Here is a 27,732-nt window from a genome sequence, read left to right as displayed (position 1 = left end):
CAATATGTACGTTGCACGTATCAAAGCTTATAATAATTATAACAATATTTTAAATATTTTATAAATATTATATTACATTATAAAATAGCTAAGCGGTTAGAAATGTTTAAATGCTACCATCGCTTACACTAATAAATAATATTTACAAAAATCACCAGAATGTGTTACTTCATAAAATGGATAAGTACCAATTACGTAGGATGAATACTTTTATACTTCCAGATACCGTTTTGTATTCAAATATGAATCAGGAATGAATTCGTTTTTCATAGCAATTTTTGAACTAATGATTTTACAATACAAAACATTTTAATGTAAAAAAGAGTCTTGACAGACAGACAGAGGTACAACCAAATGATCCTATAAGGGTTCTGTTTTTTCCTTTCGAAGTACGAAACCCTAAAAACACGTATATTTTGAAATTTAGACAACATTTTTAAATTCCTATCACTGCTGATTTTTTATAGTTAAAGTTGGTTAGTAATTGACTGATATAAAAACGGCTAAACACTCACTTATATTCGTCCGGTGGCGGCACCGACTAAGACCTTCATCAGGATGAGTGGTACTGGTATTATTTTGCGGACGCGGCCCGTCGCTCACACCGTCGGTGCCGCCACCGGACAAATATACGTGAGTGTTTAGCCGTTTTTATATCAGTTTATTATAATAATAAATTGGTTACTTCTAACCGTGAATTGAGCCGAAATTTCCGTATAAAATATATTGTTATCCCAGATTTGTCAAAGAAATACAGAAATAACGATAAGATTTATACAGAGATTGAATTCAGAAACTTATGAGAAGTGATTTTACTTTTAAATCTCGGATTAAGGTATCTGGAAGTATATATTTTTATGGTGTTGATTTTACAATAATTGCAATTTCCCATTCTGGCGGTGTTAATGAAGAAGCACGAATACTGTAATGTAAAATTGTTGAATCCTTCGGCGGTGTGACGTCACAGTTTTATGGACTCCATCACCACTTACATGTGGTCTCCTTTGTTGGATTGATGTGTATTTCTCTGCAACAAACATGTATAATTAATTTCAAGTCTACTAAAAATCATTTTAGTCAATTTAAATCTAATGCTTGTAGGGTTTATTAAATCGCACGATCGTTAAGGTTAAAATTCTTAGCCTAGGTTTGAAGCGGTCTTCAAAATGTCACCAATAGTGAAAACCCCCCTTTGGTGACTACAATTTGTCTAACCAAGGTTGGTGACAAATAGAAGAAAGTAAAGACTGAGTGGTCGATCTCACGAAAACAGTTACATCTCTTAAGAGTTCTTATAAGAGATATAACTGTCGACTGTTCCTTTTATAGTAGTGTTTGTCATAAAATGATTCTTACTGTATGTTGTTAGAGAGACCGCTGTTGTTGGATCGTGCAAACTCCATGACCTTCACCGCCACAAGCATTGACTACATCTATAACAATTGAGAAACACAAATTATAATTAAATGTTATATAAATTAAATAATCAATTATATACATAAATAAAAATTTGACACAGAATATACAGAATACACACGTTACAATGTAATTTAAATCAATGTATGTATGTATATCTCAAGCGACATATTACAATTGTGCTTCATTCGTATTAAAGAGATTCCGGATGACACAAATAACTCACGGGCCAATTTTTTACAACACACTATAAGTTCACGGTAGCTTCGACTTTTACAACGAATATATCGCATCATTAGCTTATAGCTATTTCACAAAATAATATATTAAAATTTACTTCAAATGTACTATATTTCATAAGGAATGCTACACACTAGGGCGATTATATATTCAAAAACAAGTCATCACCTAAAAGTTTGGTGGAACAACTATTAAGAAAAGAACAACAAAAACTTTTTTTTAAGACAACCGTTACAAGACATATGGTTCTGTCGCGCTTGAACCCGTAAACGAAACACAATGCTATTAATTTTCTTAGAGATAACAGTTAAAACATCCGTTAGAAATGCCAACAACAAGATAAATCCCGACAAAGGTAAAACAACACATTTTGATCTCACAAATTCCCTATTTATTAAAAATTACTTTAAAAGGATTAACACGGCCTAAAGGTGACTAAATTTTCTGGGAGTACAAACAACTTATTAATTTGTTTTAAAATATCTACAGATTAAAATCTTAAACCTCGACTTAGAAACGAAAAGAATCTTGGCTGTAAGAATAATAATCCTTTGCCTTTACTTTCAAGTAAACAATTAAAAAGAACTCCTGTCAAAATGAAACATGCGTTTGACATTTTTTTTAGAACATTATTTTATTCGAATTTATTTTTTTAAATGCTTCGATGGTCAAAATAATTATTCATTTGGTCTCTTACAGTTCTTTTCTAATTAAATCATGTCATTGATAAAGGATGGTTGGAAGTGTTAATATGTCAATAATGCCGTATTAATTAGGAAAGATGTTCGATATATCGAACTGCATAATAGCGAAAGGTGCCTTTTAAATGGCAAAGATGTACTAGAAACGACATTTAGAAATATCTTTGCTAAATAATGATGTTGCTTACAATGCGATAGTTTATTGTGCGCACAACTTATAGTCAACTTTGGCATCTAATATTTACGTTGTTAGTATAATGAATTAACGTTTTGTATTTTGCTAAGAAATTATTTTAATACTTAACATAAAGGTCAATTACTAAAATCAGAAGGTCCCAAGTTTTATTCAAAGAGTTTAAACAAATCTCTGAAGTTTGTTTTGTATCCAAACTTTTTTTGTAGAGCATAAATACTATAAAAACTGTATTTTATTAAGTTCAAAACAAAACCAGGGTACGCGATAATGTGTACACACCTTTATATAAGCTACTTTTTAAAAAAAAGCTTTCCACAGTAAAACAAATTTCGATAGCATTTCGATCTGGTTCGTGCTCAAGACGATTTAGCCACGGCGCGGGCGATGCAGTTTAAAGGTTGTAGGTGACAGCGTCGGCATTTATCCACTTCCGTGGAACAAGACTGGGTTATTCGTGAGCACACACCCCGTATGTGCGACTGTGGGAACAGAGCTCTTTGTTTCTGTATACAGGCTGTTTCACTTTATTTCGTATTTAATTTAAAAAAAAACATTTATTTATTTCCCTTAGGGTTTAATTGTAACAGTGTTAAATACTGGTTCTTATGTAATTTATCATTATGTTAATTTAAATGGAATTTGAATGATTTTAACTCGAAATTGGCAATATAAGCTTTCAAGTCGAAAATTGAAGAAATCGAGGGAAGAACTCCGTTTAACTTCGTACTTACATCGGCTACATCGTATTTTTAATCGATATTATATTAAATCATAATAGTACCAACGTTAGTAAATGCGCTATATAGAGAAGTCATAAACCAATATAATGTTGATTGTATGAAGAACAAACGGTGTAAACGGTATCTTTAAACATCCTGTACATGGAACAAGATTTCTCAAGCCTAATTAACGGCGTTCGCCACCTCGGTCGCGATGCGCGAACAATTGTGTACGAGGAGTGTTCTAATGCGCTATTATATCGCCTCGCTTTAGTCCTAGTCCCTTTACAAAACATTTCGATTCCTTCCCTACACCACTTTTATTTAACAAAAAAATCCAGAACAGTGAATTGAAAAAAAAACCTTTTGTTCCCGACAACGCATTTCCAATGATTTCTTCACTATGAAATGTAGCCCAAAACCTTATAATAAAATAATGGGTTACAATAATAAACGACAAAAATCTACGTTAATAATTCAATGTAACAGTTTCTGAATACTACAAATAACTGTACCATCTAGCAGGCTTGGTTTTGTTCTCACATAAAACAATCGGAGAAATAAAATCGATATCTCAACGAGTCGATTCTCGCGCGAATCGTGAATCGAAAGGATCGACCTATCGGCGACACGGCGATGTGCAAGCGATAGGGCACCGCGGCCTGCGCCGATGACCCACTGCGCTAACTTAATGGCACATCGCACTCTCGATTCCGTTTTGATTCATTAACTTTGCTTCCCGCTTTTGTTCTACGTATTTAGACAGTGGGAAAACCGTAATCGATTGAGATAAGCTTACGTTCCTTTTTGGTCCAAAACGGTGTATTTTCGTTAAAATCTTACCAGTACAAAACTAATATACAAGACTTGATGTGTCACAAAAAAGTAGACATTACACACACAGTTTTAATCCAATGAACATATATTTACAGTAGTCCATGTCATGGTAAAAGCAATAAACTTTCTTACGGAACACGATGCATCGCAAAATAAGGGGTAGTGTAGGATCTCGTGTGAATCGCACGTCACCAGCCGCGACGTGAGCGCCCCTGGCTGCAGGTACCGCTACCGATCATTTTGTTAAGTACACATATGTGGCCGTTCACGTTTACAATGCCTTACAACTCTACTAGTACAGTAATATTTTATAACCTTTATTATTATTTTTTTCGAGCTCATTTTTTGTCATCAATTTTAATTATTAACTACCTAATAAAATATACTAACGAACTGACTTTGAACTCGTAAAGATAATTTTTATATTAGCTTTAGAGACTATATCAAAAACCCTAAAAATAAAAGTTCATCCAAAAGATGTATCATTAAAATGATGGACCTTTAAATTTCAAAGTTGACAAGATCGTTTGATGTTCAATTTACTCTCTTATCGCTTACATTTTTTGCAGGGAATATTTTCCTTGATAGTTTTATGATAATATTAAATTTGCATTTAAATTTTAATCATCTTGCATCTCGTAAAACGACAAATAAAACTAAAGCAAATCATTTGATCCATCAATCGATCATCTTTTAAAAGTTCATACAATCGTTTGAATTAAATTGATTTAGAAACATTTTATTATTGAAAGGGATTATCAAGGGTAAATTATTAGTTAAATTTTGTACATTTGGTGCATTTGCTTTTAATTAAATTGACCCACCAAATAATTTCATAGTTACAATAATTTTATATGGACAAAGTTTTTTCCTGTGTTTCTTTAATCAAATGAAGACGCTTCTGAATATCTTCCTACATACTATGGCAAAATCTGGAGAGGTTAAGTGTAGTGAACACTGTTTTTCCGCGTACGTCTTAGGGTTGTCAACAAGCAATTTATCTCAATATTATGTTACATCAAAAATCTCATTATTCTAAAGAATTTTTTTTATATTATTACTTAATTTGGCACTTTTAAGTATCGTAACTAAACTAATATTTATCATGACCTGATAATCTGTAGTTATAATATTTTTGGAATGTCTACGTGTTGTAATGTAAGAGAGAATTCTAGACAACTAGAGGCTCGTCATTTTATGAGTTAGTGATATTTTGTTTTGATAGAGTAGTACGAAATGAAAGGCGACTTAGCAGCCCTAAGTGGTCGGGATCAAAACCTGCAAATTATACCGAGGCGGTCACGTGTGGCTCGGTCCCGCAGCCTCGCGGTCTCGCGGGCTACCGTCCACGTTCGCACAGTTTCGGAAGCATTAGGGCCCATTAGGCACCGTTAACACGGGGCCGCGTCACGAGCGCACGACTCGCGCGTGAGCGATCTATCGGCCATCTCTCGGTAGCCCGGATGCGGTCTTTCACACGGAACCTTTTGTCGGAACATGTTACGCGTGTAACCCCCTTCTTTCCCTGACCCTCTGTCCCTACTTTGTCCCTCGTTACTGCTTTCAACTCATCCAAGGAAATTATAGTGCCGTCACTTGACTTGGAAGAGAATCGAAATAAGCTATAAAATTATCGTACTGTGATACACTGACTAATTCTGAATGCATATCATTTTCGTTTGTAGAGTCTTTTAATTTTACTAATGTAATTTAAATGATAACGGTTGTAAGAATTGACACGCTTATTCCCTTATATCGAGAATAAACAGATATATTCAATTATGTTAACGCTAAATAACAAGCATTTAGTTCATATCTGCTCCTGCTTAGTATGTTTAACTGTTACATTATGACTAAGTCGTGACTTTAAATCTAAGTGATGTACACTTAGTGCTTAACACTGTGCTTAAAATTTATCGTAGCTAGATTTTAAACAAAGTTGCAGTAGCAACAAAATGGTATATACAAATGTATGACATACTAAATTAAAATCTAATGTTAAGAAATATTATTATCATTATGATTCTAGATCTCGTAAATTTGGTGTAATGAACCGTCTAAGTTCATTATACCAAATTTACGAGTACTACGTAATTTTGTAGCGTTATATTTTAAGTACAAAGTTATTACGATTATGAATGTTGCCTGTTGGCAGATCCTTAATCTTACTAATATTATAAATGTTTAGATGTATGGATGGATGTTTGTTTGAAAATATCTCCAGAACCGCTGAACGGATCTCAATGAAATTTGGCATACACATATAACATAGTCTGTAAAAACACATATGTTTTTTTTAATTGTGTGCGGACGGACTCGCGGGCGACAGCTAGTATGTGACTAAATTTATTAAATAGTATATGACTATAAAAAGAAGTTAAATTCGTGACCCGTGCAATTGTGAAGTCTCTTAACATTTATTGCTCGCCGTAAGCACAACAAGCAAAAAACAATTGAAGATATACAAATATGGTTCGTGTTCGCTTCATGTTCACGACGCGACATCTATACTCTCGGCCCTGTCACCCGTGTCATAGAAAGTTTCGTAACTGCTTATAAGAGTTTCACACGAAGACAGTACATGTAGGAATGAACAGTACATCTATTGTATATGCCGAGTCAAAAGATTACTATGTTCAAATAGTAGGAATACTGCACTCTCTACTATTCTTTCACAATATTGTGCCCTCGTGTGAAACTAGCATTACTCAGATGATATTTGCATGAGGATAGTAACAAGGAGTACACGTCGCTACTAACATATTGTATGTTAATTAGGTAAAATGAATTCTTAAAAAGGCGTCAGAATAAGACATAATATAAGATTTTTTAATTCCACCATGTTAGTCACCATAGTTACACATTTTGTGGATTACCGTGATTATGTTCCTAATAAAAAATATTCTCATCATCAGCTCACTATAAGTCCCCACCGAGGTGCTCGGAGCCTACCCTAAGTTAAGGGTGATTAGGCCATAGTCAACCACGCTGGCCAAGTGCGGGTTGGTTGACTTCACATATATCTTTAAATTTCTTCTTAGATATGTGCAGGTTGCATCGCGATGTTTTCCTTCACTGTAAGAAGGTCGGATAAATGTACATATGTAAATCGGGAATCGAAAAACACATTGGTACATGGCGGGATTCGAACACAGGACCTGCAGATTGGAAGTCAAGTGCTTGACCCCTGAGCCACCGCTGCTCTTCTAAAAAATATTCTATTACAATGAATTTAAATTTCAAGTTCTTTGAACAAAAAGAATTTCAGTAGCTTTATTTATCTCCTTATTTATCAAAAGGATTATAAAAGTCCATTTACAATATACGACTTGATTTTTATTAATAAAACCGTGCAGTAATTAAGCTTGCAGTTTTTACGGGCAATTTTTACGTCGTTCGGTAATCGAGTATATGTGTTTGACAATAAATTGTGCGATCTAATACCTCAATATAGATAAGAGAATGAACGTTGTCGGATTTAATTATACACATCGCATTTAACAGATTAATTATTCAATGTCACAGGGATTTGATGACTGTGACATATTCATACATAATTAGTACTCCCGCATTCCAAAAATTTTTACTACTATACTGAAAGTCTTCAATGGATATGTGTAATCTATTAGGACTTCTTTAGCGATCATGAAACGATTCTCAGTACAAAATATACTTTGAACGTAATCATGTAAAATGAAAGTAAAAAGCGATATTTTAAAACGTACGATTCCGAAAAACAGAAACTCAATGTGATCAGTATTTGACCTAATTTTTGTATGTAAAAATCCAAAAATAACTTTTATTTATGGGACTATAACAACACAAAGTTTTCGATTTAATTTTTAGCCAAAAATTATATTGTTTTCTTGTCACATTATAATGTACATTAAACCAGTACTGAGCTAAGTTGTTGCATATCCCTTGCGGTTGCAATACTGTAACAGTAGGAGCTGATGATTAACTGCCTCGGATCGTCACAGGCGACTGCTCCCGAGATCGGCGAGACCCTAATGCAAGCTGTCAGCTCGCCGCGGCCTTGTCAATATCGGCTGTAACATTAACCGCAATATAGGTCGACTAGTTGCTCTAGTGATATTCAACTAGGTTTAAGTTAGTCTATAAATATTTTACTAGCGATGTAATCGTCGATGGCTTAGCGGTTAAGCACTTGACTTGCAATATGCAGGTCCTGAGTTCGAATCCCGCCCAGTACCAATGTGTTTTTTCGATTTCCGATTTACATATGTACATTTATCCTAAGTTCTTACGTTGAAGGAAAACATCGTGAAGCAACCTGCACATATCTGAGAAGTAATTCAAAGATATGTGTGAAGTCAACCAACCAGAACTGCGCCAGCGTTATTGACTATGGCCTAATCACCCCTAACTTAGGGTAGGCTCCGAGCCCCTCGGTGGGGACGTTCGACGTAGTGAGCTGATGATGATGATTAATCGGTAAGTAAAAACAACAAACGTCACAAATTCGCGAAATACGATGATTGCAATAAAATAGCACGGATTTTTCGACGAACAGCGAAAGTACTACTGACTGAGTTATTCTGATAGAACACGACATAAGCTCTCTGTAGAGTTATTTGTATGAAAATGTCAGGTCAATGAGCGTTAGTAGACGATAAGCCATTGTACACTAAATTTATTTTGTTTCATTTACTATCACGAAAAAAGATTTATAAGGACTTTAATTGCTTTGTTGATTAAAGATTACTTTGACAAATATCAACATCTTGAAAGTTCTTTTGCATGTTCATCGTAAAAAATACTTTATCACTAAAGATTGGGATGATGCAACGTATGCTGCAAATATTAAAACAATTAAAAATGGAAAATCTGTCTGACAGAGGTAGCCTTTACAATAGTTTTATTGGCGAATCGCTCAAACGCATAAATTATAAAACACGAAGGATTTTATGAAAGTTAATTTAAAAATCTGAAATTCCTATAACCTATTATACGTCGGTGAGGAATTATATCTCGCGTATTACTGCGTTTGATTAAGTTAGTTGGTTTAACAGTAGTAAATAATCAGTATAGGTCTTTTCAAATATCTTGGCGGCTTAAGGTCATCTGCACTCTACGCTTTGCCCTTTACGTCTCAGCAACTCTTACGATATTCCGAGCCACTAAGATATTTGGAAACCTCAGTATATGTGAAACATATCTGAGAAGAGATTTATAGATATGTGTGAAGTCAATAAACCTGCACTGAGCCAGCGTGATTGACTATGGCCTTGTCACCCTTAACATAGGGTAGGCTCCGAGGGCCTTAGTGGGGACGTATAGTGAGCTGATGATGAAATTTGTGTAAAATGATTCTCACCTGTGTTGACGCAAGTTATCCTGCCGCTTGAAACTTTTCCCACACACCTCGCAGCTGAAGTTCAGCTCGGGGCTCTTGTGGGTGCGCTCGTGTATCATCAAGTTGTAAGACTTGGTGAATCTGCGCTGGCAGTACTTGCAAACGAATTCGCACTTGGGGCGCAGTTTACGCCTAAAGTCCCGTGTATGATCCTCGTCGATTTGCATCACGGCGAACATTTTGTCTGGTCTATGGTGCTTGCGCGACGTGCAGGGCTTGGAAGCCTGTGGAAAGAAACATATGTTAAATGCTTGATCGAACAATTTTGTACTCTATTACAAGTGGGTACGGTATTAAATCCAATGAATCTTTGAAGAATAATGATGAAGTATTTCAATATATTTGTATAATATAATTTTAATCGTAACATTGGCAATTACGTCATAAGTTGTAATGAATGATAGTTATAAGCAAGTTAGACGACTTCAAACCTCTAATATTTTTAAAATTCGAATTCGAAATTTGACAAACAAAATAAACACAATCATTTGTCTGCGTAATAAATCGTAACACATAAAAAGTAATAAACGATGAATTATAAATGGGTGTTATTACAACAATTACTACCTAAATAAAGCCGTTTAATAACGTAGTTGCACCTTATATTTATGTAAATTTCCATCGATAATTTCGTGATTATGGAAGCTGTTTGATACATAATTAACATGTAGCGAGTTATTTAATATCATTATCAAATACGCACCTTCAACGCGTCGATTACAACCGATATAATCGACCCTAAAGCGACGATCACACCTACCTAAGACACTTTCACTTTAATTTATTACAATAAAACACTGACATTTGAAATGCATACCTAAAACTACAGAGTTAAAGACTTTGGAAGTGACACTGTATGCGTTAAAAAAATTGAGCTTGGAATTAGAGCGACTAGATGTGTCAGTGCACGTGCGATCGGGAGCGGGTGCGTTTGGCAACTGCGCCGGCGAGAGGGTGGTGAAACTACTGATAACGTTACGCGGAAGGCGCGCGTAACCCCCTCCACCTGCGCCAGTGAATGAACAGGTAGCGGACGGTAGGCCCGCGCCTGCGCCTGCGTTGGGAAAATGCGAAATATGTTTATGTATTGACGTCACTAATCACCACTAAACTTGGCACTAACGAATTCGATTGAACGACATCGAACGACTGTTCAAATATGTATTTGAAAATCGATTATTGCAATCCCAATAATTGAAGCAATGGCCACATTATTACGAATCATTACAGGTCCAAAAAAACCGTTAAATTAATTAGTACATTAATTTAGTTAACCACTGTTATGTGCACACTTTAAAAAATGTCAATTAAAAACAAGAAAAACTACAACGCGATGTCCAAAGAAATCATTTTTTTTTTGGATAGTTTAAAATTTTATTAACATTTTTAAATCAGTTAACTTGTTCACTTTACCACAAACAGTAACTAAGTAGCGAACATAAGCTATCGTATTATCGTAAAACTCAATTATCTGCAATACAGTTTAAAAAGTACTTATAGCAATTGTACTTCATATGAAACACTATGGAATACCGATGGGAAAGGTCTCAGTTGCTCGGGGCGCCGGCAGCGAATTTCACTCACGATCTCCCGACCCTCGATATTTTGGGCACAGGCCAGCGGTAAATTGGTCATTGTTTTACAGCTTCTGTTACCACATACCTCGAGGCGAATTATTAAATTCAACATTATATTTATGCCGTTATTAAGATTACTTAATCGTTATTTTTCTGAAGAAAATTTATTTAATAAGTCTCTAGTTAACTAAGACTGATTTCAACAGGACATTATTAGGCATCCGTTTGCATTGGTAGAGCCCGCTTTAACATCTTCACACGAATTGGCCCGGCTCGCCCGGTGAAATACCACGACCACACAGAAGACAGGCGTGAAGTGGAAGTAATTCCGCGTTTCGTCTGATGAGTGTGTGTTAATTCTCTTTCCCTTCCCACCCTTTTTCTTATAAGGAAAGGATGGGAAGTAGAAGTGAACTTTCCGCATGAGAGGATGCATGGAAAGGGAAAATATTTTCATTCTGTGCATCCTCTCTTCCGTCGATTAAAGGTAGGCAATGCATATGCAATTGCGTATGTCTATGGGCAACGGTTACTTCGCTATTTCGGCGATTTCACGTGGCCGCTCGTTCGTTTGCCACCTTATGATATAAGAAAAAATGATTCTCTCTTACAAAACTAATAGTAAACTAAAGTATAATATATATATGTTACTAAAAAGTTAAGTTCAAAATTATTTAAAATATAGAATTTAGTAAAATTTCTTCATTTATGTCACATCTAACCGACGATAAGCATTACCAACCAAGTAACATCACGACCTGACCGAGTCTCTTAAAGTATGTCAAAGAAGTACAATCTTTTATAATCTGTGGAACATTTCGGGTACCTCCTTTAAGGTAAAAAAGACAACGAATGTATTGAGATGAAACATTGATATAATCGTAAGGCGGTCTTTATCAAAACTCCCCATATGGTATTAGAAGACATAGTACAATGCTTTGGAATTTGCACAAAACCATAAAAGATTTTAAATCTGATTCGCTTTGATCTTAAATAATGTAAGTTACCAAGCACATCTTTCACACGAAGGTAGCAGAATGATGTTTTTACTGTACGTTACAACAGCAGTACTATATTGTTTATTACTCTTCAAATTATTTGTGAAATACACATAGTTACTAAGCTTCTTGAGATACATACTCGTATTTTTATTTTTAAAGTTCTTTTGTTTTCAAGGGTGTTTCGGCTGTGAAAACGTACATTTTCGAGACAAAGCTATAGGATTTTTTTCTATCTTAGAATAACCGTTATAAATTTCTTATTATATTTGGTGAGAAAGATTAAGAAATGTATTTTTTTTTTCATTATCATTATCTTAATTCGCAATCGTTTAAAAAACGCTAAACTTCCCACCAGTCATCTTAGATTACCTTTAAATATGTAAATAAATAAATATCTATAAAATATTTTCGCATGAGATTTAATAGAGATAATAATACATAATGGAAATTTTTTGTTATAATTATAGATCAGATGTCTTACTACTTACTAATATTATAAACGAGAATGTTTGGATGGATGGATGTTTGTTTGAAAGTATCTAGAAAACGGCTGTATGGATCACGCTGAAATTTGGCACAAATATAGAACAGAGCCTTGAACACATAGGCTACAAATTATGTTTTTTTTTATTTTGCGCGGACGGAGTCACGGGCGATAGCTAGTATTATTATACAAATATTTCATTGATTATAGAAACTTAAATATAGTTTCTTTTATGTTATTTTAATTGTCAAAGATAAATTAAAAAATCATTATGTGAGTAAACATTAATTTTCAATATTATTTTTATAGTTAAAAATGTATTTTTATTTGTAATAAAAAATTTTACGTTCTTGTATCAATAAACTATAGTAGTTTACTTATTTCCAATTTTTATAGTCCTAATAGTTTCCTGATTTAAATCGATTTTTATCACAAACTAACTTTTCCACGCGACTTCGTTTGCGCGCAATTAAAAAATTGTACTGCGTCTATGTTAAATTTCAACCATCTAGATATTTATAATATTATCATAATTAAGTTTAAAAATTATTTCCATTATCTAAAAATCATTACGAATGTTAAAGACACATCTAGTAAACTAATATTTATGTTAAAAAGCTTATAATTAACATTGTAATAGCGAACGTTATTAATAAATAATTTATAATCTTTCCTGCACAGATAATATCAGCTCTATAGTTTATGAAAATTAGTCTTAAAATTAGTACAAGCGGATCTTCATGTGAGTCAGCTCCCACGATGTTTGTGACGAGATACATATGAATCACTTTGAACCGTGATTTGAACTATTGACATTTCATAAAACAATGTTTCATGTTACATTCGCCAAATGAAATAAAAGACCGAGAATTATATGAGTATTTTTATGTAGAAATAATCAGTCAGAATTCGCTTGAAATTTTCCGTCTGACTGTACTGTACACCTAAGACAGTCCGGGGAAGAATACTAATAGGATGAGATAGAATTTAGATAGATGTTTGTTTGAAGGTATCTCCAGAACAGCTGTACGAATCTCGTCGAAATTTGGCATAGAAGTCGAACATAGTCTGAAAGAATATATAGGTTACTTATTACCTTTTTCTTATGGATGGTGTCGCGGGCGACAGCTAATAGGTTATAATGAAACTGACATACAAACAAATCATATGTAACTTGTTAGTGGGACAAAAAAACCGTGCGTCAATATTTTTTTTACTAAATCATTTCCTTGTGAATTCCACTCTTAAAGAATGTATAATCTATTAATTGCCTTTTAATTTTAATATTGATTATCTGTCTGCATTATTAAAAGCGTGTGATAACATTAAATTTGATTTCATTTTAATAGGTGTTAGAAATAAAGTTATGGCTGACACTATATTTGGTTTAATACATTTCCCGCTCTTCCTAACATAATGTCAAGGACAACAAGGTCTTCAAATATCTAGAATTAAAGTGAAAGTAGGCCGTGATGTCAGTATTGCTTCTAGATCTAAAGAACACTACGTGTACAAAATATGCCGTCAATCTTATGACGTCACAGAAAAGTTTTATAAGGAAATATTGTTGTCTCGTTTTTTGCTTTCCCAGTGAATGAGAAGGATGTTTTTGTACGGGTATTTTGGCAATGCAAACTCACTGCAATGATGTTTTGAATGTTTATACCCCAACAGATTATGTATAACACAACATTTAAATTCTTTATTTCTGTATCCATATTTTTGTAAATAATATAATTACGACAAACATTTACGACACTCGTCAACAAAATATTTATCGTACAATAAAACTGAACAGTTATGATGCGTCACTGGAGGTGAGAATGTTTGCGGTTACGACGTTTGTTTTAAAACATCTGACTCAAGTGACAGTAATTAACTACCCAGTAAAAAGAATGTCGGTGACATCGAAATGAAATTTCCCAATATACACAACAAATATCCACAAATCTTACTATTATTAAATAGCGAAAGTTTGAATGTATGGATGTTTGTAAGAAGATATCCTCAGAACCTCATCGGACCTTGATGAAATTTGGCATAGATTTTTTTCCTAATTTCTTAAAACCACGCGGATAGAGTCGCTGTCGACACCTAGTTTAAATAAGTTTGCACAGGTGAGAAACCTGTACACAGAATTAGGAATTCTTTTTTGGCACAGCCCTAATCTCATTACACATTTTCTTATGTTGACCTTTACATATAGAAGTCGATACTCTAAGTCTTGTTTATTAAAAGTACATTTTTTTTTGCACACAAAACATAGGGCTGGGTTTATTCGCTCATTCCGGCTCATTAAGAACATTGTAGTGAATCTCACACATCCATTATCCGCGAGAACCTCTCTCGCCGGGACCTCTTAATGACCACAACAAAAACTTGCCACTTCGAACTTAATTACGCAAAATTCCACAAACGAATAAGCAAATGGTACTACTAAAAACGAAATTGTTATTCGAATGTTTGCAACATTGTTGGAGCAGCGACTTTTTACTTATCAATAAACTACACGCTCATCATTTCGCGCATTACACACGCTCGTTTGCAACAGTAATATTTTAAAGCGGCAATGGACTGCGGGCGAATGGAATCTACCTTCAACTTGAATTGGTTGTAAAACAGAATAGTATAAAACGGTTGCAAATATGTTGAACTATTGATCGTGAGATGAAATGGCAGCAGTAAAGTAAGCTTTTATTTCCTAATATAAACGATAACAACTTTTAACGATAAAATAAAGTTTAAAGTGAGAATGACTGGGGTTATTCTCTTGATATTTAAATTATGGGGTCGATTTTATTAGCAGTAATTTTTCTGTTTATATGCAGAATGAATTCATACACACACTAACCTACAAGTTTTTAAATAATTTATAGAAGAAATCGAATATTGAGATGTATTTAGTGCAAATGGTAAGTAAACTTTTTCTACTACCGTTAGGATTATCCGAAAATGTGGCAGTGTAGTAACCCAACACTAGCGTTACTAAAATGTCGACTTTTATGTCCCCTCACTATTCACTCTGACACTGGACTTTGTAACGAAAGCACGTCATTCGCGCCAAAGAATTCTAACTAATAATGACTACAACTATATATTACGATAACCCACGAAATGTAATGTAGGTAGATTTTAGACCGAGTTTTGGCTGACTTTAAGTAGAGATAGAATTTTTTTAAATCTATTTTTAAATTGCGCAATGAATTCGAATCGTTTGTTAAATTAATTTTGGAATATTATTTATCGCTTTTTTTTAAATCGATACGATAAACGGAATCATATTTAAACATAATATTTATGAAGTGTTTGTGCGTTATGTCCGCGTCTCTGCTATTGTGTTTACTAGAAGAGCCTCCGCAAGTCACCCAGTCAGCATGACTCCGCGGCATCCTGCCGAGATATATTCGAAGAATGTCTATAAATCAAGACCGAAATATTTGATTTCCTTCATATTTAATAGTTCCACTATTAGTTGTTAAAATCGACTTTTAATCTTTGTTTCATCGAAACGCTACTGACGAGTAAACTGTACAAGACACTTTAAATGTCTTTAATATACATTGCAGTAGGAAATCTTTTCTTCTTCAATATGTTTCTTAAGTAAGAACTTCTTACTTGTGTCCAATTTAAAGAAGATAGTTTTAATCAATCAAATAAAGTTGTTGGTCAGTTGAACAGCACTTATTTAGTGTTGTACCCTGATATTATTTTAGAGTATTTTTCTCTAGAATTTAATTAGATATTTCGTCTTTGTTAGCCATTTAACCTTATATTGTACCAATGTAATACTGGCTTTGTAAGTATTGTTCTTTTTTTTTCTATCTGTATAATCTGAACGTATTCCGAGACGCGTGCGCATCTCTTGTGCATCAAATTTTATGTTTATCATTCTATTTGACATTTTTACCGAACAATGAACATTATCCTTTCTCCTTCTTATCGATAGCCATCTGCATTGTAATGAGCAGGACGGAATGCAATTGTTAACTCGTCCTTTAGTTTTTCATCAAAGAATACGAAGTAATGAGCTGAATCACGCTATTACAATCTGGATTTTATTTTTAAATTATTCATTGTTATAAAAAAAATAACAATTTAAAGCGGTCTTAAATATTTAAATATCCATAGATATCACTTTTTTTAAAGGCCAATTAAAATGTTTATAGATGTGTTAATATTTTGTTTGAATGGGGTCAAATCGTATATCATTAACTAATTTATGCAAAGTTTTGATTATTACGCACAAAAAAACAATTAAAAGTGAATTTTGATGTTTGATATCACTTATATTTTGCATTTGACGGACGATAACAATTTTATGGCAACACTAATAGTTTTGTTCCCACGGTATTGTTTTGACATTTCGCGAAAATTTTTCATTCTTCTTATGTCATTAAACAATATTATAATTTGACATAAATCTGTTGATGTAGAAAAAAGAATCACGTTGTAGATATAAATATATGTATAACAATTTAAATTGAAGTTCGCCGGCCGATGCCGAGCCGAGGTAAGGGACCAAATTATAATATACAAATGAGAGGTGAGCAGAAATAACGAAACAGTTTATGTCCCGCGCGTTCCCACAGGAACGGTATGCGCCCACATCAGAACACAGAACTCTATAGAGTCGATTCACATTTAATCAATTATTATTTCACATCAGACATTTAATCGATTATTTATACTATCGATTATATATACTTATTTTAAGTTTAACCTATGTATTTAACTATCTATCTTTATATCTAAAACCACTATTAGAGGATAAGTTTTTATTTCATCTCATACATTACAATACATTTTTTATGTGGAAATTCCTTCTATCAACTCCATTGACATAAATTTGTTACTTTGTATTTAAACTAGCCGTCGCCCGCGACTCCGCCCACGCGGAATATAAAAAAGAATGTTATAGTAGTATCCTGTGTGTTCTTCCAGACTATGTTCTACATCTGTGCCAAATTTCATCAACGTCTTTTAAGCAGTTCCGGAGACACCTTCAAGCAAACATTCTTCCATCCATCCGTCTATCCGTCCAAACATTCACATTTATAATATAAGTAAGATTTATCATTCCTATATGTTTTAATTTCTTCTTCATTTGCCTTTAATCGAGAAACACTAGTTAGTAGAAAAGTAAGATTCAAAGTCAGAAGATATATTTAAAATAAAAAAGTTTTAGTGTAAAACCACTCTATGGAGTCGCAGTGCCAAGGCGCGGAGTATCGGAGTGCCGGCTGATATATCGTGTGCGCGTAGCCTCCGGCGCAGCGGCCAGTCGAGCTTGCGCCCACTGCGCAACCAACTAAACTCTTATAATATGGCTTTCATAAACATATACTTTAACCATTCTATATAGTTTTTAATTACGTATTATATTAACGGAAATATCGTTGTCGTGGTCTAAGCAAAATTAAAGAAACATTCCAAGATATAATTGACAAGGCTATACTAGAGCTATTTTTATGATATGCGTGAACATTGGAAAGTTTTTTAGTAAATAACTATTATTGATAGAGATATAAAGCGGTTGATTATAGCAAAATTATATAGAGTTGTCCATGCTCCTATGTAAATAATCCTAACCCAAAATATTACAATTTGTTAAAGTCTTTTCCATAAATTATTTAATTTCCTAAAGAAGAATTTAACACAAAAATGGTGGACTTAACCCTCAGTAGCCTGATTTACATACGAAAGTGATTTATTTTTAATATGTGTTTGCTTGATAAAATAAAACAATAATGAAATTTCTTTTTTTTTAAATTTCGTTGGAAAGAATATTAAACAACAGTAAAATAGGTACAGCCAACCTATAAAAAAACTAGTAGTAATGTGAACATTCGGTTTAAAAGATTGGTATCAAAATTGAAACTCTAGACTAATAAGGGTTAAATCATTATAAAATTAATATAAAGCAACGTTATAAAAATATAACTCAAAACTGACCTTTTGAGTCAATTTAATTGAAGACTTCAATAATTATTGTGATCAGCTGTTTATACCGTTAACATTAAAAACAAGGCATTTAAAGTCAATAAAACACGAATAAATAGGTGAGATTAATCTAAAAGTCAAGGAAATAAAGATAGAGAACCGGAACATTTATTCAAATTGCTTTAACAAGTTTCATTAGATAACCCAAATTCCAGATATTAATATATGTTAATTAAAATCGATTAAATGAAATTTAATTAGTAATAAAATCGATTATAATAGTGTGAAATGAACTATTAAAAAGTATTTTTTAAATATTTAAATATAGAACAACATAGCTAATACTAAATTCGTTAAGAAAAAAGTTCCACTACCTTGTACTCTTACAAAAATATTCTTATATCTCTATTTGACAAACCATTGATAACATAATTTAAAAAGATGTTTCATCAAAACTCATTGGATAATTCAAAACCACAGATCCCCTCTCCGAAATCACACCTATATAAAATTAAAACCACCTCTTAACATCTCGATCCCTCTTCCCATTTCTCCCCAATTCCCTCCGGGATGGGCGGACACAGTAGCTCGGTAAATACTCACACATACAACCTTTGTAGACACGTGTGTGGGTTTCTGCTACCAGTTTACGCAGCGGCCAATCAAACGGTGTAGGTAAAAAAATAATGCATTCAACTCTTATATGGTAAGAACAAATTGCTTGAACGAATGCTAGTGGGTGGTTATTTAATGTTACAGTGCCCATATCGAATGCAGTCTATACTTATGTTTTTTAAACTTATAGTAAGATGTGTAAGATAAAGACAAAAAAGAATCTAGAAGTCTACATTTTAATGGCCTTTTACGTAACAAAGTCGAAATAGAGTTCGTTAAGGAACTTTATAAAGTTATAGGCAGAACTAGTCTAGTCGAAACGATCTAGGTGTATTGGCTATCTCCCAATCTAGTAACCTTGTATTCGATGTCGATTATTTTAACATTCGTTGGTCAAGATTAGCTGACAGAAACTCACGGTAAGAAGTTAAGTAGATGAGGAAGATCAAAATTAGCTCATCAGGTCAGAGAGGAAGGAAAAATATCCTCTTAATGTGCTTCCTCTCGGTCGATTAAAGGTACGCAACACATCTACTAATGCGGCTGTCCATGGCACGTTGCTCGTGTGTCACCCATGACTATATAAAAAAACGTTGACGATGTATAATAACTCATCTTTGTCATCATTTAGAAATGATATAAGAACTCTTTCGTGCATACATAACTAGCATGTAACATGTGCACACGCATTAAAAAAATCAAGCTACCGTTCAACCAATAAGAAGGCGGAGGCGTGGCGCGTAACCCGGAGGCGATCGCTGAATCCAGTTTATAAAAGGAATATTCCTTTTTTACGTTTTTCAATTTACGATAAGCGTGAGAACGTGGGTGGGACTTTCTATTGCCGGCGGTTATATCTCGTGGGACGTCGGCAATGTATCAAATCGTAGTGGACGCTAATAGGTGGGTTCTGTGCAACACCGCTCTATGAGTGAATTCATGAGCGCGCAATTATGCGTAGTCACTTCTGTGACGGATGACTTGTTCCATCCAGTGTGGTCCCGTTTAAGATTACAATCGAACGCGGAAATTGCATAGATTCTTATTTATATTGAAAGACTGATATTCTGCTTCAGCAGTAAAATGTACCTAATCCTCTTCGCTTTTATTGTAATTTGAGGTTTTGAGCTTACTGTGAATTTACACTTATATTTTTCGTTACAGACGCAACTGGCTGATTCTAATGTAAACTCACAAACCCAAAATGTTAGTATTTTTTACGCGAGTAAATATCTGTATAGTTAATAAATATAATAAAATGAAAGACGAATACAATCGTAACACTCGAAATATTCGACCGCAAACAAATAACAGGTCTAAATAGATCTAACTTCCTAAGCACACATTACAAAAAAAAACTGAAGCAGGTAGAACCATCACCTGTGGCGCTTGGACGCAAACATTGGGTTATGTTGGCTCAACGGTCAAGCAAACAAGTCGATGCGAAATAGCCTCATCAAATAAAAGTCTCAATGGCAGTGTAAAATGAATGAATGGGTGTGCTTTGCGGCGCTAATGAAATGCTCGGACACAACTCGCCCATTAATTTTCTTTGAAACGACGTCCACTGATTGCTAGAAAGTCTACTAATCAGAGAGACGATCGTTAAAACGTGCTTACGAGACATATCATGTACTGAGATGTTGTATAAAATGGTTGTTAATTGTACATCTATATCGTTAGTAAAAGAAAAAGTAAACTTTGAAAGACCTTCTTTGAAAAAGATAAAAAAAAATTACAAGGTTTTTTACTTAAAATATTCAAAAGTTCAAAGTGACAATTTTACAATTTAACTAGAAAATAACCTTAACTTCCTAAAAATACATCCGCGTCAAAATCTAACAATGTTATCAGATACAAGAGATTAGTCGGCATAACTACAAAGCAACCAAACCACTATTGTACAAACTGCTAAAAGAATTAAAAGGTTAACGTTATTACATTAGGCATGTTAATACAGAATAGCTTCTATTATGTTTAGTTTTATGGCCGACCTATTTTATTTGCGCAAACGTAACCAGCCAGTGTTTAAGTTATATGACCTCTTTTCATCAATTCGCCGTAAGTTGAGAGAAAAAAAAATCCAAGAAACAAACCTCATTTTTTCAATGTTGTTCAATAAGCAAAATATTTATTACAAGTAAGCGAATATTTAAAGCTATTTTAAGTGAAATCTATCGATATATGAAACGTTATGAAAAAAAAAAATAGGAATACGCCATTCTGAAAAATCGATTTTTTGCCTTACGCTTATGTTCATAGAAGCCTTTTTTTAATCATGGTTTTGGATGCGGTATTTGTTGTGTTGGTTAGGCCGGCACTCGTTGGCGCTCTATTTGTTGATATTTAACACATCCCAAGAAAGGAATTCGTTTATCTACAATGTCGTAACTGGGGTTACCAACAGATAAGCTTAGCCGAAACTCGACCAAGTCTTTGTCTTTTATCTCGTTCAAATAAAAGTTTCCTGTGTTAGTTGTTACCATCGTTTGTCGCTCAGGACAAATCCTGTAACATATATTATGTACCAAATAAAGAACTTATTGACTCTTCACTTGTACGGATGTTTAAATACTTATTTCCTGGTACATTGCAATAAAATATGTTAATGACAAAAGGTGTAATAAAACGTTGTTTAAATAACTAACAAGTACTCCTTATGACGTCATATAAAAGGTGTAGTGAAAAGGGTCAAATAACAAAGGTTAGTAATTAAGCTAATAAAGGTTTACGTCAATTATTTTTATAGAATGCTAGCGGTCGCCCGCGACTCCGTCCGCGTGAAATGAAAAAAAATATTAGTTCCCGGCAATTATTCGAATTTTTCTCTCCGTAAAAACCATTTGAATTCCAACAAACATTTCAGCTTTCTCGTTATAATGTACTGCTGAATTTATTCTACAATTTACGAAATTAGAAAATTAAAAAAAAAACGAAATTGATTTTCTTCGAAATTTAAAATAATCTATTTCTAGTAGTCATAATTTTTCTTTAGGCATTACTTCTCTATTCTCCACATTTTTGTACAGATGCAAAACATAACAAAACAATTACATATAAGACGTATCTATCTTGAATAGATTTACCTATAAAGCTGCAATAATTAATAAATAGCAATATCACTTGTTTTGATAACTTCAATAAGGTACATTTTAAATAATATAATTTACAATAAATATTTGAATAATAAAAATTATTAATAAAAGAAAGTATCGATCGAGCGGCTCTCAGTCAAAGGATCTTTCGACAGTAAATAATGATTGTCTTCGAAACTTATTCCACCCTGCGGTTCGTAAACATCCACAGATGTGTTAATACATTTCTGGATGTGACAAAGAGGAGGTTTTTATTCTAACGTTAAGGTATTTTCGGCGGAGTTGAAAGATATGAACGCGCACCCCGCGGCGAGTCCCTCACTCGAACGAAAATCGTATTTGATTAATGCAAATTTTACTATTTTTAATTTATTATGGATGAAAAATAAATAGTTTATAATATTGGGATACTTCAGAGAGTTGGTTGGACTGAATCCAAGTGCTGTTTGCATGCAAAATACGCGCCATTCGTGGAGTTGTAGAGAACGGTTAGAGTAGGATAGTGTTAAGGGGTTTTTTGTAAAAAAGGATAGTGTATTTCGTTCTAAAAGTCTCTAAGTTGTTGCACAACAAAAAGCTACAATGAATACAGTAAATATAACATTTTGAAGGATTCAACTGAAAACTTGTTTTAGAAACAACGTAAAATACTTAAAAGTATCAGTAAAATTTGTTAAACACAATAGAAAATGGTAAATCTGTAGATAAAATAGAGAAAATACTATAAAAATAACAAAACAACACCTAGACAACCTAATCACTCACATTCTCACTATTTCGAACTCGAACCTTATAAAATCTATATGTATAAAAGAAAATCGTGTTAGTTACACTATTTATAACTCAAGAACGGCTTTACCGATATGGCTGATAATTGGTGAGAAGGTAGCTTAGAGCCAGGAGACGGACATAGGATACTATTTATTCATTTTTTTAAATTTATGCCTTAAAGAGCTTAAAGAGCCTTTTTTATTTAACTTACTTATATTATAAATGCGAATGTTTAGATCGATGTGATGTGGATAGATGGATGGATGGGTGGTCTACACTAATTAAGTTTTTTATACATCCACGCGGACGGATTCGCGGGCGACAGTTAGTAACTTTATAAAACAAACAAAATACATTTTTACTAAAGTCGTAATAAAAAATTACAAACAATCTTTATAAAACCACAAACATCTTAATAACACCCACTTTCGTTTACAAAATTGAAAATAAAAGATCATCTGCACATAATTTGCATTATTTGCGATCTCTTGACTCAATTGGAAACGAAGAGGCGCGAAACTGCCACCGTATTACGCGTATAGTTTAAGAGCCTTGCAATTTAAACAAACATATTAATGCAACTAATTTTGTTAAATTTTTATATGTAATTTTTTAAGACATAAAAAATTATTCTGTATATATAATATCAAATGATATGTATTTATTGACATACTAAAGGTTTTTTTTTTATATTCTAAAATAATTAATTTTTAAATTAAATTTTTCGAAAAGTGCTTGAATTATTTTCAGTCATCATGAAGAATTGAAAGAATGAAGAATTAATGTAGTTGATATTTTGAATGATTTTCGCGGTATCAAAACTTTTAACTATATTATAACTTTTAACTCTTAGACTACAAAATTTATTTTGTATGTAATTAAAGATGCAAATTGGTTAGAAGCTTGCGGCTTAAAGGTTTTAAAATACACGCTAACACTGACATCTTAAAACACAAACACGAATATAAAAAGCCTTAATTTAAGGATCTTTAGTATTAAGTCGGTACGAATTTCAATAGACGTTTTCGTTTTCACATTTTAGTTATTGTAGGTTTAGCAATTGAGAGCGTCGGTGGCTCAGGGGTTTAAGCATTAGTCTCGTAATCTGCAGGTCCTGGGTTCGAATCTCGCCATGTACCAATGTGTTTTTCGATTTACATATGTACATTTATCCGACGTTCTTACGGTGAAGGAAAACATCGTGATGTAACATGCACATATCTGTGAATAAAATTCAAAGATATGTGTGAAGTCAACCAACCCTCACTTGGCCAGCGTGGTTGACTATGACCTAGTCATCCTAACTTAGGGTAAGCTCCGAACCCCTCGGTGGGGATGTATAGTGAGTTGATGATGATGAGGTTTAGTAATTATTCATTTTAAATATATTCAAATTTAGGTTTGTCCTCCAACCTCTTATGTTGAGTTATTTTTATAGAGAAAGATGTCGCTTCTGAATTTTTGTTCTATAGTTATTTTTATTTAATTATATAATATTATTTATAATATATTGATAAACGTATATATTCTACGGTTCGAATTCTTAGCAATATTTAAATATCTGTTCTTTTTTATTCGAAGTGCGCTATGGTTTTTAATTATCGAGTCCATATGAGCAATTATACTCAGTGTCTGTACGACTCACGTTTTAAAAGTTGGATTTAATTTATTAAAATTGCTTTAAAATTTATTGAAATTACTATTGAATTTATTAAAAATACATCTGTTGTAATCAAAATTCCTTCTTCTTTCGTCTTTTTATTTTATAATTGTGTTCTAAATTCAAAAAATATGCAGGCTTCTTTTTTTACAGAAAAAGAGTTGAAGAATAAATGATATTGACCACAAAATTGACAGCTTCTAAAACCAAATTAACTATATTTTTTTTGTAAGTGAACATGCATTTTCAACACTTTGGAACTCATGGGAATTTCTGTAAGAAGTATGAATAGCTTCATGATCTAATGATGCATGGAATTCGTAATTTTCGCTTACAACAAAGGCAAGAATTGATAATATACTGGCCGCTCTCAGGTCCTTAATCGTTTCGAAAGCCCGTTTTTTGCCAGTTCATTCTTCTTTTATTGTTAAATAAACCATAAATCGTTATAAAATGGTCACTATTGGACAATGAATGGTACAAGTCGGGTGCAAGGTTTTTGTGGACAAAAAATCCTATAACGAGGACAATAATTTTGACTATCTTTTTTCAACTATAGCGCCAAGCGAGGCGCTAAAGGCAATTTACATGATAATTTATCTATGAATCTTTGAATAATACATATCCTGGGATACGATAGGTTAAATAGGTTTTTATCGATTAGTTTATCGATTTACGATTTAAAAATCGATTGTGAGACTTCTATGTTCAAAATAATTTGGTAATAATTTACCAAAAAATACTACATGAATGAAATGTACACACTGGAATATTTATAAGATTCCTTTTTACAATTTAAATAGGATATCAAAATGGAAAATAAACATTTGACATGCACATGACGTTGAATAAATTAGAAATAAATATAAATATTTATACTTAAATTGCAAGTCCAATCGCTAGCTCTCTTAATATTTATTACTTCTATCTCTTAATGCTCTGGGCCAGACAAGAGAGCAGCAACGAAGACCGGGCGCAGAGTTCAATTGGAACAGCACAAATTAAGAGAGCGTGGATTGGGAAAAGCGTAAAGGCTTGGAATACTCACTGTGTTCGGGCGCTAACGACTGCGTTTATTGCTGATTAATGTTTATTTGTACGTATAAATGAGTCGGCTGCGCGGCGGAGACTGTTCGAGTGCAGTAAAAAACAGTAATTTATTAGTGTCGACTTCTCGTGTTGGCGCGGGATTAACGAGTGCGTGTCGTGTCGGGCGGCTGCAGCGGCGCGGCGGATAGAAAAAACTGGCTCGTCTGGTGCGCGGCTCCGACAGCAGTGGCCTGAGGAAGAATAACCCCAGGAGTCGATGGGAGCTGCCACCGCTTCCGAACGCGCCCCGCGTCCCGCACCCCGCGCGCCCCGCCGCGCCCCCGCGCCACCCCGCCACAACGATACAGATCACGCATTCTACGAATACCTTTAGGCGCGGCACCGACGACCGCCCGTCATCCTTTTCCCTCCCGCCCGGCGCGAAGACCGGAGACGTACGCTCGAAGGGGGCCTAATGGACGTTTTACAGCAGACGACGCTTCCTAAGTTCACCGAGTAAAGGTCACGCGGGCCAAGCGAGCCGGTCGCCACGGCATGCCGGTCGGCGCTGAGCCCGAGCGCGAGGTAGCTGCGCGCGCGCAACACCGGCAGCGCCCACATCGCCCGCCGTTTGCACGTGCGACGCGCGTACAGAAATATCGTTGTCCCGCTCGTCCGCGATGTGTTCGCTGGGGCTCTCCCTCGCACGCGTCGACGTGGAAAAATGTATCTAGTTCTGTGGAGGCGACGCGCAGTGCGGTAGCAGTTCAGCGTTTTTTTTTTACGTTTTAATAAATTTGTGGTCGTACGTTTCGCTTAGGCGCGCGCCCGGGGCGTCGTCGAGCGAGACGGCCGATTGCCACCGGGTTACGCCTTCCGCGCGCTCGTCATTATGTAGGCCGGCCGCGTTAGAGCCCGCGCCCGCGCATTGTGCGCCCGATGTATAAAATATAATAATGCAGTAAACACGGCGCCTGTTTGCGTTGCGGTCAGTTATTTATGTCCGCCCGCGGCTGCCGCGCTACGCAGCGATACCTTACTTTCCTTTTATATAACTTACATACCTACAACTCTTGCTTTGTAATCGTAGCAATTTAATGACTAATTGTAAGAGCTAGTTGTAAAATTTGATATCTTTACAATGGCGAACTATAAACATTTTAATAGATAAAATTAATTAGTGAACATGAACATTAATAATTTAAATTAAAAAGTTCGATATGACTTTATCGATATGTAATTAAAAATTTAATAAAACAGTTCTGCCATTTTGAATATGAGAAGGAACCGATGAAGATACAAAATAGAAATTTTATTTGATTGGTTAACGCTACCATCGTATTGATAATCGAACTGAGATCAAACGATCTGTTAGACTATCTTAACGATGGGTAACAACTTGGCTAACATTAATCCATCGTCAGATTCGGAAGCCGTCGCTACAAGCATTCACCCGCCGCGACATCTCAGATGAAAGAAACACGTTTTCTGTATATTAACACCTAATAAAATGAAAACATATCGAAATTGAAAGTAAACACAATATACATTCTTGTATATCATTAAGTTACCGCTTATTTTCTTTATCGTAATAGTTTCACAAATACTTATAAAAAATCATTTTTATTAAAATTAAAGTTATATAAATACCGACTAAAAACTCAGATATATTCGTTCGGTGGCGGCACCGCCTAGTTTCGAGCGTATCGGGAGCCCTCTGATGAAGGGCCCCGTTTTTATACAAGTTTATTATAATGTCTCACGAAAGTTTAAATAATTTATTAAAGTTCATAAAATTACACTCTACAATGCAATTTTTAAGCAATTTTATATAAATTTATGTTACTATGTTCGTAGAATTCATTCAGATATAAAATCAAGATATATTTACAACGATAGTGTGTAGTTTACTCGGATTATAAGGTCCCATATTATAGAAATACGGGAATTAAATTATGTTATTTACGCCTAACAACAAAATAACAATGAATAATATTACAATAGAATAAAATAACATGACGTGAACAGTTTGAAAAGCTATCTCGATAATCTTAAAGTAACGGAACACGAAGAG

General features: G+C 34.1%; 1 protein-coding gene across 4 annotated transcripts in view; it reads right to left on the bottom strand.

Moving 5' to 3' along the window:
• Positions 1 to 1,356: 1,356 nt before the first annotated feature.
• The window catches only part of drm (odd-skipped family member drumstick), a 29,157-nt gene continuing 2,781 nt past the window's right edge, over positions 1,357 to 27,732 (bottom strand). Inside the window, exons 1-3 of one of the 4 annotated variants that reach the window (XM_013324691.1) lie at positions 26,047 to 26,228; positions 9,448 to 9,710; positions 1,357 to 1,433 (exon numbers count right to left, since the gene is read on the bottom strand). In XM_013324691.1, the coding sequence (XP_013180145.1) occupies positions 1,409 to 1,433; positions 9,448 to 9,665 (243 nt within the window). In that variant the 5' untranslated portion in view covers positions 9,666 to 9,710; positions 26,047 to 26,228 and the 3' untranslated portion in view covers positions 1,357 to 1,408. Of the gene's footprint in view, positions 1,434 to 9,447; positions 9,711 to 10,189; positions 10,423 to 25,677; positions 25,921 to 26,046; positions 26,229 to 27,732 lie in introns of those variants that run through there. The other 3 variants (XM_013324689.1, XM_013324692.1, XM_013324690.1) reach the window with 3 other exon arrangements.

This window comes from Papilio xuthus, unplaced genomic scaffold, assembly GCF_000836235.2.
Source record: "Papilio xuthus unplaced genomic scaffold, Pxut_1.1 DF824992.1, whole genome shotgun sequence".
Lineage (NCBI taxonomy): Eukaryota > Metazoa > Arthropoda > Insecta > Lepidoptera > Papilionidae > Papilio > Papilio xuthus.
Note: the sequence above shows the minus strand (reverse complement) of the source record. Positions and strands in the feature narration are given on the sequence as shown.